The sequence below is a fragment of the Podarcis filfolensis genome (genome assembly GCF_964270895.1).
Source record: "Podarcis filfolensis genome assembly, chromosome: 17".
NCBI classification, from domain to species: Eukaryota; Metazoa; Chordata; class Lepidosauria; order Squamata; family Lacertidae; genus Podarcis; species Podarcis filfolensis.
In genome coordinates, this window is record NC_139621.1 from 34,275,686 (window position 1) to 34,290,446 (window position 14,761).

At 52.6% G+C, this 14,761-nt stretch overlaps 1 protein-coding gene across 3 annotated transcripts in view; it reads left to right on the plus strand.

Annotated features, from left to right (window-relative positions):
* The first annotated feature begins 636 nt into the window (after nucleotides 1-636).
* The window catches only part of LOC310752603 (stimulated by retinoic acid gene 6 protein-like), a 55,498-nt gene continuing 41,373 nt past the window's right edge, over nucleotides 637-14,761 (plus strand). The window contains exon 1 of one of the 3 annotated variants that reach the window (XM_083593370.1): nucleotides 637-926. In XM_083593370.1, coding sequence (XP_083449496.1) covers nucleotides 913-926 — 14 coding nt within the window. In that variant the 5' untranslated portion in view covers nucleotides 637-912. The remainder of the gene's footprint in view (nucleotides 927-14,761) is intronic. The other 2 variants (XM_083593368.1, XM_083593369.1) reach the window with 2 other exon arrangements.

The following is a 14,761-nucleotide window of genomic DNA, read 5'->3' on the forward strand; positions in this document are numbered from 1 at the left end:
CTTTTCATACCACCACAACAAAAAAAACTCATGGATAGTGTGCCCAATGTTTCTGTTGCTCTAAGGATTCTTCTCACACTTACAGGGAAACCACACACAGTGGGGCATGAACACAGTTTCTCAAAGCTCAGACTTGTAAAAATATAGGCTCAAGGCGTTGCAAAAGAGCTCAGTTGGCTTGGCAACAATATCAATGGAAGATGCCAACTTGGCCTCCAGGAATCTGAGACAGAATTTGCAAAGGAAAAGGCATGCAAAGTGAGGTTCTGGTGTACTTGAAATCAAAACTTTTAAGAGGCTGAGACAATTCACAGGATCGTTCAGAACGATTTGTGTGCCAAACATATTCTTTTGTATTTGAAAAAAAGCACTGTACAGTACTCGAAGACTGGTAGCAATGCGAGTGTGTGGTGTGCAAGCGATTAGCCGAGGGCGCAAATAGCCAGGCACCAGCAGGGCGCATACCCTAGAAAACGTCTGTTTCTACGGGATCTTTTCCAATTCTGGCAAACTGAGGTTGAGAAGAAACCGAAGATGTGAGTGATGGCGACCTTTGTCTGGCCTCCAGGGGGCTTTGTGCTCGCTTATTCCGGGAGAGCCTCGCCCTGATTTTGCCCCTGGGGCATAGAAGCGCTTTATAAATAACAAGCCCTGCCAGCGCATGTGAGAAGAAGGCAGTGTCTCGCCCCAAATATGCCCGCGCCCGCCCTTCCTCCTCCCTCTGTCCCGACCTGACCCTCCCTGCGAAAAATGGAAATGAATCGGGAGGAGCCGAGAGGAGAGTAGCGCGCCAGACCCGGGAGTGCGCGCTCCTCGGCTAGACAAGACCATCCCTCTTCTCTCCCAAACTGAGGGAGGGGGGCGGCCTGTGTGCTCCATCATCTTCCCGTTTGGAGATCTCCAAGCAGAGCCATGGAGGACTTCTGGTAAGTCCGAGCAGCCGAGCTGTGGGGCAGGGGATTTGTGCAAGCAGGATGGCGGAAGCTGGGGTGTGTGTGTGTTTGTGTGTGTGTGTGTGTGGATGCCAGCTGCCTCGGTGCCGCTTCTTGGTATAGCGGCGCTTTGCCAGGATCCTGCAAGAAAGCGTAAACATCTGACGCGCGCCAGGCGAAACTCTGGGAAGAAGGCAAGACACGTGTTGCTGCTAAACTACGTGAAGACGGTAAGGCACGTGTTGCCATAGGAGCCGACTCCGAGGGGCCGAGGTCACTTCAGCCTCTCCAGACAAATATATGAGCCCCCCCGCCCAAGTTGCTGGGCATTGCCTTTCAAATGGTGTGTGTGGCATAGGAGCCAACTCCGAGGAGCCGTGGGGGGTCTTCGCTGCCCCCATAAAAGTTGATGGGCATTGCCATTCAAAGGCTGAGTGTTCACATCATCCTGTAATCGATTATGCAGGGCGGGGTTTACCTGCCCCCCTCCCAATTTTGATTCTATTTGACACCCCTACGTGTCGCCTTCCAAACCCCGCCGCGAACAGGTTGCTGTTTAGGCGCGACCCTGCACGTGTCTTACTCAAAAGTAAGCCCCACTAAGGCCAGTGGAGTTTACTCCCAGGAAAAATGGGTAGTGCATCGCTGCCAAGCTGGTCTTGGTGGTGCTGGGGTGAAACCCGTGAGAAGGCTCCGGTTACTTGTCTGGATTTTGTTTTTATTCTTGGCTTTTTTTGAATCTCTTTGAAACTTAATCTTTGATGGAAACAGCAAAGGATGGGGCGCCACGGACAGCCTTCACCCTTTTCTCAGAGCCGGGGTGGGTTGGGGGCTAGCCAGGTTTTTTTGCCGCGGTGAAGCCTCCGGAAGGGCACCATTGAGGCTCCCAGCCTTTGTGTGTACCCAAATGCCCGTGGGTTTTTTGTTTTGGTTTTTTTGCCAAACTGGGTTTTTGACCCAGGTGGAAATGAGCCTCCGTTCTCCCCTGCTAGCTGTGTTTGCAATTGACATTGCCTTCCCCAACTGCTTTTCTTTCCCGAACGAAATCTATTTATAGAAACGTGCGCACATATATGGGGATGTATGGAAAATATATTTCTCTCTCACTCTCCTTCTGTTTAACATGGGGATATATAGGGAAGAGGTAAGGAAAAGGGAGATCTTTAGGTAAGGAACTTTTGTCATTTGGCCAGAATGGAAACATCTTAACAGCCTAATTCTGTGTAGTTACTTCTGTAATTCCACCAGTCAACGAGTGCTTTCCAAAGGAAAGGACAAGAGGCCCCTGTTCTATACCGCCAATAATTTTCAGTCTGAAGTTGAACACAGAAGAATCAAGAGGAAAGAGAGGCAGAAATAAGCAGGAGAGGAGCATGGAAACTCATGGGGCTAGGATTTTTAGCTCCTTTTTCTCAAACTTAAGGCAAGAGAAATCTGATGTCAATCCGTTTTCGATTCTGTCCAGTGAATGAAAATTACCGTATTTTTCGCTCTATAAGACGCACCAGACCACAAGACGCACCTAGTTTTTGGAGGAGGAAAACAAGAAAAGAAATATTCTGAATCTCAGAAGCCAGAACAGCAAGAGGGATCGCTGCGCAGTGAAAGCAGCTATCCCTCTTGCTGTTCTGGCTTCTGGGATAGCTGCGCAGCCTGCATTCGCTCCATAAGATGCACACATATTTCCCCTTACTTTTTAGGAGGGAAAAAGTGAGTCTTATAGAGCAAAAAATACGGTATGTTTTAAAGGTCACACTGGTAGTGGGTTGAGTCATTTATTTTGTTTTGTTCTAAGCTTCTTCTTCTTCTTCTTCTTTTTCTTCTTCTTCTTCTTCTTCTTCTTCTTCTTCTTCTTCTTCTTCTTCGGCAATCACTCGTAGCCGAGTAAGATTGTCTACCATGAACACGGTCTTCACAGTGAGTCCGTAAGTGACCTTGGAGGCCAATTCTGGATCCACACATCCTTCCACATTGGGTACATAGGTTTCTGGGCAGGAGTTGATCACGGTGAGGGTTTGCTAAGCGTGTCATCCTCTTAGCATGTTATTCCTTTCCGTCCTGAGTTCGAGCGTCTTCAAAGCCCATAACACTTTTGGTAAAGGTTGTTATCCAATTGGAGTGCTTGCAGGCCAGGGTTCCCCAGTCGTCAGTGTTTATACTACATTTTAAAATATTTACCTTGAGAAAGTCTTTAAACCTCTTTTGTTGACCACCAGCATGATGCTTTCCATTTTTAAAGTTCGTAATAGAGTAGTTGGGACGCGGGTGGCGCTGTGGGTTAAACCACAGAACCTAGGACTTGCCTATCAGAAGGTCAGCAGTTCAAATCCCCGCGACGGGGTGAGCTCCCATTGCTCGGTCCCTGCTCCTGCCAACCTAGCAGTTCAAAAGGACGTCAAAGTGCAAGTAGATAAATAGGCACTGCTCCGGCGGGAAGGTAAATGGTGTTTCCGTGTGTTGCTCTGGTTCGCCCAGAAACTAATTGGCAGTCAGTGGAGTTTGGCCAGGATCGGTGTAATATGCTCAAACCATCTTGCCCTGGTGAGCAACCTGGCCGTCAAATTCTGCACCAGCTGAAGTTTCCGAACCGTCTTCAGAGGCAAGCCTATGTATATAACATGTAATGTAACCTAGAGATTACCAGAACATAGACAACAGAAGTTAGGCTATCCCTGTCCAGATAGGGACGCAGCTGGGCCACCAGGCAAAGCTGATGGAAGGAACACTGTGTCATTGAGGGCACCTGAGCCTCAAGTGATAGCAAAGGATCTAGAACAGCCTTTCTCAACCTGTGGGTCTCCAGATGTTGTTGAACTACAACTCCCATCACCCCTAGCTAGCAAGGCCAGAGCTCAGGCATGATGGGAGTTGTAGTCCAACAACATCTGGGACCCACAGGTTGAGAACCGCTGATCTAGAAGTACCGCCAAGCTACAGACCTGCTCCTTCAGAGTGAGTGTAACTCCATGAAGAGCAGGCAAACTCCCATCCATCTAATCTAGGGAATCACTCACTAATCGTGCTTCAGTCCTATCTGGATTGTATTAAGTACAGTCATAGTTCGGGATAAATACGCTTCAGGTTGAGCGCTTTCGGGTTGTGCTCTGTGGCGACCCGGAAGTAACGGAGCACGTTACTTCCAGGCTTTGCCGCTCGCGCATGCGTGGAAGCAACAAAACGCGATCCGCGCTGTCGCATCTTACGTTCTGCTTGGGATGTGAACGGGGCTCTGGAACGGATCCTGTTCACATCCTGAGGTATCACTGTAGTGGGTGGACATAGCAAAGAACTTCAATACCTAACAGACTGAGCTTCAGTTTGTTGACTCTCATCTAGTCAAAGTTATTGAGGGAAGACAACGGTCTACCACTGCCATCACCTGCAGAAGAAGAACTGTGTGTCATCAGCATATTGCTGATTGCTGTTTAGTCGTTTAGTCGTGTCCGGCTCTTTGTGACCCCATGGACCAGAGCACGCCAGGCACTCCTGTCTTCCACTGCCTCCCGCAGTTTGGTCAAACTCATGCTGGTAGATTCGAGAACACTGTCCATGCTGATAATGTATTCCAAAACCCCACTCAGCAGTTTCATGTAGATGTTATGGGGGTTTTCAACCAGTGTGCCATGGCACCCTGGGATGCCTTGAGTGATGGTCAGGGGTGCCGCAGGCAACACTGACCTCTGTTCCTCAACCTTCTCTCCATCCATTGATGCCCTCTCGCGTCTCTGCCTCTCAAAGGCTTGCGTGGCTGTTTGTTGCAGCAGCCCTGGCCATAAGCTCCCCAGGCAAGTGGTACCTCTAGGGCTGGCCATGGGGTGCTGGTTTCCAGGAGTTGAGGTGGCTTCAGAATAAGCAAGCAAGTGGGTGAGGAAGCCCAGCCAGCCAGCCAGCGTGGTGTAGTGGTTAAGAGTGGTAGACTCGTAATCTGGGGAACCAGGTTCGCGTCTCCGCTCCTCCACATGCAGCTGCTGGGTGACCTTGGACTAGTCACACTTCTCTGAAGTCTCTCAGCCCCACTCACCTCACAGAGTGTTTGCTGTGGGGGAGAGGAGATTGTAAGCCGCTTTGAGACTCCTTCGGGTAGTGATAAAGCGGGATATCAAATCCAAACTCTTCTTCCTCCTCCAGCCCTTGCTGTTGGGAAAGGACAGACAAGAGGGAGGCCAGACAGCCAGTAAGGCAGGTGTTGTGCTGGCCTTTCTTGCGCTTGCTATGTGTAAGGCCTGCCTGGGAGTTGAGTGCTCGGTGCTGAAGGGGAGACTGTGCCTGCTGCCGCACCTGCTGCCTCCCAAGGTAAGGTGCTGGCCTCATGTTCACCTTTGGCCAGTCTCTGTTGGGCCACTAAGGCTGGTGGGGACATCCTCTCCGCAGGCCCCTGTGGGGCAGTGTGAGGAGGCGCCTCTCTTTGGCATGGGGGGGCAGCACAGAGACCAGGGATGGCAGCAGCAGCTGCCCAGAGGACTCCCAAGGAGAGGGGAGAGGAGGCTGAGGGAACACTCCACAAGGGAGGGTGTTTGAAAAAGGGCGAGAGGCTGCCAGCTCTGCTGGCAAGGGGTGACATAACTGGGCTCCTGAGCCCCACAGGGGTGCCGCAGAAAGAATGTACAGTTGGTCAAGGGAGCTGTGGACTCAAAAACATTGAAAGCCTCAGTTAAGCCTTGAGGATCCCCACACAGAAGGCTCTATGTACTCCCCAAGCACCACCTGCTGGACACACCCATCCAAGTAGTACAGTGGTACCTCAGGTTAAGTACTTAATTCGTTCCGGAGGTCTGTTCTTAACCTGAAACTGTTCTTAACCTGAAGCACCACTTTAGCTAATGGGGCCTCCTGCTGCTGCCGCACTGCCGGAGCACAATTTCTGTTCTCATCCTGAAGCAAAGTTCTTAACCTGAAGCACTATTTCTGGGTTAGCGGAGTCTGTAACCTGAAGCGCATGTGTCAGAGACTGCCTCTAGGTCCCGGCTCACAAAGGACCAACGCTAGCCGGTAGAACGGTATAAAGTCTTTATTGAAGTATAGTTTCCATTTCCAAATCTTAGCGTGCGTCTCTACGTCTATTCCCTAGATCGGCGAAGTCCCATCTGAATCTCCGCCTCCTGTACACCAGTTCAAGACCCTAGCCTTGCTCCACCTTTTGCGTCTCTCCTTTCGCCTCTGGGTCCTACCACCCCCCGGGGTTCCTTCCTTCCTGGATGCCTCGGATGCGGACCCTTCGGATTCCTCCCCCTCCCTTCGGCGGGCTTTAGGACCTGGCTCCCTTTCCGGGCTGCTCATTGCGCCTCCCTCTGTTACATTTGAACTTGGCGCGCGCGCGCTGTCTCCGACCCTCCTCTCTACCGTTTCCTCGCTCTCCGACGCAGGCGTGGCTGCTGCCGGAGAGCTGCCTGTCGCTGGTGCCTGGAACTCCTCCCCCCTGCTGCTCTCTGGTGGCGTAGCTGGTCCGGATTTCCAGCTGCTGCTCTCTGAATCCCCTCTGGTCCCTCCTTCCTGAGGTGCCCCTCTTGGCAACCCCCCAGCTCTGCCCACGGGAGCCCCTTTCTGTGAATCCTCCGATTCGCTGGAGAGACTTAGGGACCTTGGTCGGCTCTCGTCGCTAACTTCTCCCTCCGATTCCTCTCCATCCGTCCCTTCTGCTCCTGAACCCCTGACATCCATCCCCCCCTCGAAGCCCCCCCTTCCCCCCTCCCCTCCTTCCGGTGTGGGTTCTGGGTGCTCCGTCGTGGCGGGGGTGAGTGCCGGATACAGTTCTTCCCCCGTGTCGTACATCACATCGGGCAGGTCTGGCTCGTCCTCCGTGCGCTCGTCGACGTCGATCTCCTCTGCTTCCATCTCCCTGCCTTCGTGTTCAAATCCCACGTCCTCCCCCAACACGTCCATGTCCATCTCTCCCCCGTTCCCCTCTGAGGGTGATGCCTGCCAGGGACCCCCCAGCCACTTCCTGCGCCACTGCTCCTCTGGTTGAGTATCCCACCAATAGGAGCGGTCTGAGGCAGAACCCGAGGTTGAACCCTCCGGAGAGCGTATGTGTGGTGCCGTCTCCTCGTCCGAGTCGAACCCCTGGAACGTGCTGCCTGAAAGTGTGGGTGTGAAGAGCCAGTCGTCGAAATACTCGGCTGGCATGGGCCTGTGTGGGAAAATGGCATGGAACTCTTCCTTGAGAAGGGGCTCGTCCAAGGCATAGCCCGGCACCCAACTGTTGGCGCTGGCCGGGGTATCCTCTCTGGCAAGAAGGTATTCTACTCCCTCTTCCCCCCATCTCGAGTCTAAAATCTCTGTGGCTTCGTTGATGCGCTCCCCTCTTGGCGACCCCCCTTCCCTGGGTCCTTCTCTGGGCGGATCTGGTGCTGTGCCTGGCTCCTGAAATCTATGCGGTGCTTTGTAGGGCGTGAGCACCGATCTATGGAACACCGGATGCATTCTGGAACCCTCCGGAAGCGCTAACCGGAAGGCCACTGGATTGACCTGTGCCTGGACTTGGTAAGGCCCTAGCTGCTTATGCCCTAGCTTCTTCTTGGCCAACGATTTGGTCGGCACTGCTTGCGCTGCTAACCAGACCCAATCTCCCACCTGTATGTCTTCCCCTACTCTCCTGTGTCTGTCAGCCTGCAGTTTGTACGCGTGCTTGGCCAGTTCCAACTGCCTCCTAAGCTGTTCGTGGACTTCCTGCAACTCTGACGCTAAGTCTTCCGCTGCCTGCGGCTCCCCCTCCCCCACGCTCTCTAAACCTGGGAAGGTTCTGGGATGCCTCCCGTTGTTGGCGAAGAACGGCGTCACCCCCGTCGACACGTGCTTCGTATTGTTGTAAGCGAACTCTGCGAGGGGCAGGTAGTCCACCCACGTGTTAGGCTGCTGATTGGCGTAGCATCTCAGGTACTGCTGCATGATGGCGTTGACCCTCTCCGCTTGTCCGTTGGTCTGCGGGTGTCTCGCCGACGCTAGATTGATCTTGACGTTCAGGATGCCCATCAACTTTTGCCAGAAGTTCGAGATGAACTGCCGCCCCCGGTCGGATAGAATAGATCGTGGCAGACCGTGGACCTTAAACACGTGGTCTATGAACAGCCTGGCGGTCTGTTCTGCCGTGGCCACCTTCGCACACGGGATGAAGTGTGCCATCTTGGTAAACATGTCCACCACCACAAGCACTGCCGTCTTTCCCCTCGAACTGGGCAGATCCGTGACAAAGTCCAGGGCCACCCGTTCCCACGGCTCAGACGGCGTCTGCAACGGTTCCAGCAATCCCGCCGGCGGTTTGTGCACTGACTTGGCTCTTTGGCAGGTGTCGCATCTCGAGACGTAATCCGCTACTTCCCCCCGCATCTTGGGCCACCAAAAGTCTCTGGTCACTAGTTCTACAGTCTTTTCTCTGCCAAAGTGCCCGGCAGTGGGGGCGTCGTGTAGCTGCTGCAGCACCCTCGCGCGGAGGTCATTCCCCGGCACGTAGAGTGCTCCCTTGCGGATGAGCAACCCGTCTCTGATCTGGAACTCGTCGTCCTTCACCGTGCCCTTGTGCACCTCCTCCATCTTGGCTTGCGCGAAGGGGTCCTCCTGCAACGCTCGACGTACGGCGTCCAGATCCACGGTCGCCGAAGCGCAAGCCCACGCTTCCGGTGCGAAAATGTGCTTGGCTGCCGACGGTGCCTCCTCCTCGAGGTATTGCGGCTTTCTGGACAAGGCATCCGCCATGATGTTGTTGTCACCCGGGATGTACTCTATCCTGAAGTCGAAGTCCGCGAAGAACTCTGCCCATCTAATGTGCCTCTGATTCAGGAACCTCGCCGTGCGCCAGTACTCTAGATTCTTGTGGTCCGTGCGGACCTGCACTGTGTGTCTGGCTCCGATAAGGAAGTGCCGCCACGCCTTGAACGCTGCATGGATGGCTAGCAACTCCCTGTCCCAGATGGTGTAATTCTGCTCCGACTTGCTGAGCTTCCTTGAGTAGAAGGCGCACGGCCTCCAGTCCCCCTGCTGGTCTTGTTGCAACAGTACAGCTCCCACGGCTCTGTCTGAGGCGTCTGTCTCCACCCTCATTGGTCTGCTGGGATTCACATGCAGCAGCTGCTCCTCGGACGCGAAGAGACGCTTGAGTTTCTGAAAGGACTGCTCCGCTTCCTCCGTCCAGAGAAACTTCTTCTTCTTGGAGCTGAGCGTGTCGGTGATGGCCGCCGTTTGCATAGCGAACCCCTTGATGAACTTGCGATAAAAGTTGGCAAAGCCGACAAACCGCTGGACTTCCTTCCGATTGCGCGGGCTTTTCCAGTCCAATACTGAGCGAACCTTGGCGCTGTCCATGGCGAGCCCCTTGTCCGACAGTTTATAGCCCAGGAAATCCACCTCCGTCACGTCGAACTGGCACTTCTCCAGCTTGGCGTACAGCCTGTGCTCCTTTAGTCTCTGCAGAACTTCCCTGACATCCCTCTCGTGCGCCTCTCGCGACTCAGAAAATATCAGGATGTCGTCCAGGAAGCATACGCACTTCTTGTAAAGGAGTCCCGCCAACACGTGATGCATAAAGGCTTGAAAACAGTGAGAGCCATTTTGTAATCCGAAGGGCATAACTCTGTATTCGTAGGTGCCCAGTGGTGTGAACATGGCCGTCTTCCACTCGTCGCCCTCCCGCACACGAATCAGGTTGTACGCGCCTCGCAGATCCAACTTGGTGAAAACGCGTCCTTTCCTTACCGTCGCGAGCAGGTCGTCTATTTTGGGCATGGGGAAGGACGAGGGCTTGGTTTTCGAGTTCAAAATTCGAAAGTCCACTACAAGCCTCTTCTGGGGCGTGTCTCGCTTCTTCACAAAGAATACTGGGCTGCCCCCTACAGCTTTCGACTCCCGGATGAACCCGCGCTTCAAATTGTGGTCTATGAACTCCCTAAGTTCCTGCAGTTCATCCTCAGACATGGAATACAGTTTCCCTGTTGGCAGCGTCGCCCCCGGCAGGAGATCAATCTTGCAGTCATAGGGTCTGTGGGGGGGTAGCTTGTCCGCTTCCTTCTCGCAGAACACCTCCAAAAATTCAGAATACTTGAGAGGTACTGCTTGCAGCGTGCCCAAATGTAACTGTGGGTCATCCTCCTCCCCTTCTGGTCTAGGCAGAATGCAGTGTTCCGCACAGTAGGAGGAGCCAAAAGTCAGTTGGCGTTGGTACCATGCCAATGCTGGGCTGTGCCTGTGTAGCCAACTCATTCCCAGAACTACTGGCGTGTCCGACAATTGGGTGACGTTGAAGCTGATTACTTCTCGGTGATTCCCAATTTGCATCACCATAGGTGGTGTCTGCTGTACCACCTGCCCCCCTAGCAGTTCCCTGCCATCCACTGTGACAACGTTCAGGGGCAGTGTGGCTGGCAGTAGCGCTATGTTGTGTTGTTGAAGGAATTCCAGTGCGATAAAGTCCGCATTACTGCCAGAGTCAATCGTAATCGGCACTTCTAAAGTGAGACCACTGGGCAGCTGGAGCGATGCGGTGAGCTGCACCACTGGTTTGGGCGGGAGGGGATCCGTGGGCTTCAAAATCTCTGGGGACTTCTTTACTGACTCGCCTGGCTGGCCCCCAGTGCTTCTGTTTCCAGCCAGACTCCTTCGTTTCCCTGCTGTGGTTCACTTTGCTGAGTTGCTCCCATTACTGTCATTGAAGCTGCAGTGTGCTTGTGGAGCCTCTGGGGACACTCTTTCGCCATGTGCTTAGGACTTTCACAGATGTAACACTTCCTGTTCCCTCTAGGCTGCTTTGTTTTGACTGCTCCCGGTGTTAAGGCTCTGGTGGCTGATTGAGCTCTAGCACCGCCGATCTCCATTGGCTCCTCCCCCCCTGCTTGCGGAGGCGTTGATTGCGCACGCGCGACATCCCTGGGCAAGAGGGAGGGCGCTCTGGCTGGTGTGCGTCCCCAACGCCCTTCTTCTCTGTCCCATGGGCGGTCCTCCAGCCTCACCCCCACTGCGAGCGATCTGTCCACCACTTCCTGGGTGCTTTTGGGTCTCTCCCCCCGCGCTATCTCATCCTTGATTTGGGGGTTCAATCCTTCCCAATAAAGATCTCTAACGGGGGGGGAATCCTTGTCCCACCCCAAGGCATTGACCAATGCAAAAAAGCGGGAGTGATACTGCCTCACGCTGGCTTTCCCTTGTCTCAGCCCAAATATGTCCTTACGGGCAATGTCAATGTCTATTTTCGATAGAAAGCAAGAATCCATCGCTTTAATGAATGCAGCTGAACTCTGGAGCGCTGGGTCCATATCTCTCCACAGATTGCGCAGACATGCTTTCGCGTCTCCATGCAAATGAGACAAGATAAACCCCACTTTTTCCTGCTCATCTCTAAACTCTTTTTCCAGCAGTTTCAGCGCAAACTGCACGTCTGCTCGGAAATTGGGGTACTGCTGTAAATTCCCATCGAAGTGAGATACAATGCTGCCTCCTCTCCTCCCCAACCCGATCCCCTCGGATCTGGACCCCGTTTGTGCCTGCTTAGTAAGCACGTCCAACCTGGCTTGGAGATCTCGGCATGCAGCAGCCGCTTCATCCTCTCTTTTCCTGGAGGCGAGTATCTCTGCGCTGAGCTGCGTTACCGCTTCTTGCAGGGAAGCAATTTGCTCTTCAGTAGACATGTCGCTTGACTCTTGTGAGCTCCCAAGGCACCAGTCCTCTTTCCTCCCTGCTTCGCTCCCCACACGCCGCTTGAGTCAAAGAGAACTGATGAAAACTTTGTGAGATGGGACTTACTGTCAGAGACTGCCTCTAGGTCCCGGCTCACAAAGGACCAACGCTAGCCGGTAGAACGGTATAAAGTCTTTATTGAAGTATAGTTTCCATTTCCAAATCTTAGCGTGCGTCTCTACGTCTATTCCCTAGATCGGCGAAGTCCCATCTGAATCTCCGCCTCCTGTACACCAGTTCAAGACCCTAGCCTTGCTCCACCTTTTGCGTCTCTCCTTTCGCCTCTGGGTCCTACCACCCCCCGGGGTTCCTTCCTTCCTGGATGCCTCGGATGCGGACCCTTCGGATTCCTCCCCCTCCCTTCGGCGGGCTTTAGGACCTGGCTCCCTTTCCGGGCTGCTCATTGCGCCTCCCTCTGTTACATTTGAACTTGGCGCGCGCGCGCTGTCTCCGACCCTCCTCTCTACCGTTTCCTCGCTCTCCGACGCAGGCGTGGCTGCTGCCGGAGAGCTGCCTGTCGCTGGTGCCTGGAACTCCTCCCCCCTGCTGCTCTCTGGTGGCGTAGCTGGTCCGGATTTCCAGCTGCTGCTCTCTGAATCCCCTCTGGTCCCTCCTTCCTGAGGTGCCCCTCTTGGCAACCCCCCAGCTCTGCCCACGGGAGCCCCTTTCTGTGAATCCTCCGATTCGCTGGAGAGACTTAGGGACCTTGGTCGGCTCTCGTCGCTAACTTCTCCCTCCGATTCCTCTCCATCCGTCCCTTCTGCTCCTGAACCCCTGACAGCATGTAACCTGAAGCGTATGTAACCTGAGGTACCACTGTACTCGAATCGCCACAAATGTCTAGTTGCCATTTTGGGGCAAGACGGTTCTAAAGTCTTATTTTCCAAAGGATGGACCGACTGTGACTGATTCTCAGTTAAACATCTGGCTAGTTCAGATGACAACCTTGAGCCAAGTTAAGAACCTTGAGAACTTAAAGAAGAAAAGTCATTTTATTGACTAACAGTGCTGCAGACCTATAGGTTGTTTTTTTTTTAAGCAAATAGCTTATGCGGTGGGTTCCCTAGACCATTAACAACCTTAGAAAATGAGTGCCAGAGATACAGTCTGTACCTGCAGGAAGAGGCTGGCCTCACAACTGCATCAGATACTGTTGAATGTGAAATGTGGTTTCCAGGTCTTCAGACGGTTTTTTCCCCTGAGACAGGTCTGGGAGAAAGCTTTTCTGATTAAGCTTGGGGCTCCCATTGGACCACTGCACCACAAAAGACAATCTTAGCTTCAGTGAGCAAAGCCTGTCTTAAACTAATTTACCACTAGCACTCACTCCAGTAAAATTAACCCATCTCTATCACCTGAGTGCTGGAAGGGATGCTCAGAATGAGGACCCTACCTCCACATGTGGTGGTTTTGCCCTGTTTCTCTAGCTTTGATCATATTTCTAAAATACCGTATTTTTCGCTCTATAGGACGCACTTTTTCCCTTCCAAAAATTAAGGGGAAATGTGTGTGCGTCCTATGGAGTGAATGCAGGCTCCTTGGCTTCAGCGATAGCAACGCGAAGCGATCGCTTTCGCTGAAGCCGCCTGAAGCCCCCGGAGCGCAGCAGGAACTCCCGCTGTGCTCCGGGGGCTTCAGGCAGCTATCCACATGCCTTCGGAGCACAGCAGGAGTTCCCGCTGCACTCCAAAGGCTTGCGGATAGCCGTCTGAAGCCTGGAGAGTGAGAGGGGTCGGTGCACACCGATCCCTCTTGCTCTCCAGGCTTCGCTTCGCTGGAGAGGCGCTGCACAGTTTTCCCTCTCTGCGCAGCGCCCCTTCAACAAAGCAGGAGGAGAAATGGAAGGGGCTCGATTTCTCCTGCCGCTTCGCTGAAGGGGCGCTGCGCAGAGAGGGGGATAATTTTTTTTCCTGTTCTCCCCCTCTAAAACAAGGTGCGTCCTATGGTCCTGTGTGTCCTATAGAGCGAAAAATACGGTATGTAACCAGATTATCCTGTAAGCAGCTCCTTTTGCTCTTCCTTGCCCCCAAACTCCTTCTTGGAAATCTCATTAGTTTCCTCTTGGCTGCAGGCAGCGAAAGGTCCTCTGTTTTTCTTTTATTGAAAATTGGCACAAGCAAGTTTGACATCTCAGTTTCATGGAAAAATTACCGCACGATACGTGGAAAATACATCTAATAGATTTAGACATGATATGGTTTTCATTCCTAACTTTCATAACTTTTGAGAATTCACAACCTCCCACCACCCACCCTGGATTTTGGAAGGAGCTGTATTAGATAGTTGTTTTTACTTTTGGCTTGATTTTAATGCTCGTCAATTGTTTCCAGTCATGTATTTTAACAATTATACATTAGAGATCTGAAACTGTGTGTTTTGTTACAGTTCTCCATTGTGCTGCAATTTGCAAAACAGAACAAAAAGTGAGCAATAGTGGGATAAGCTCCCCTGCATATTCTTTTAAGAAAAATAGTTGAGAAAACCAGTCTGGTTCCCGCCTCTTATAAACAGTATTTCTAGCTACATCAGAATCTCATACTAATTCAAAATAAAGTCCCTTTGTGCTAAATATGTGCATTGGGTTGCTGCCCAAAGTTGCGAGTTTTTCATTTTATATTGCGTACAATGACAGTAGTGAATGCCTGATTCCTGTTCTGGATTGATAACAGTTCTTGGTGGGTTTTCTTACCGCAACACAGCGCAGTGCCAGTGAGAGATTTCCTCCCATTAACAATAGCTGGAAGAAGAAGGAAAGTCAGTTCTGACCGGGGTCATGCCAGTAGTGTAGACTTCCTCATTTGGCAGACTTCCTCCATCTGTCTCCAGTCGCCTCCTGCTACAGCAGCTACCTGACAGGAAAAGCCACCACGCAGGACCAAGTATCAGGGCTGGTTTCACCCTCCATGTTCCTGAAGTGAGCGCCAAAATAGCCCACTCAGTATGCCTGAGAATCTAGAACAGAGGTTGCGTGTCGAGGTCCGCAAGCCACCCCAAATAAACTCACACTTCACACATCAATTTTTGTTTAAGGTTTTTAGCATGATTTTGGCCACAACTTTATTTAAATACACACATGTGAGTGGTTGCTTAGGCATTGGTTATGACTATTTGTCCTTGCCCCAGGGACAGAACTGACTTCTAGATTCCAGCGGAAGCCAGTCAGGGAAAAC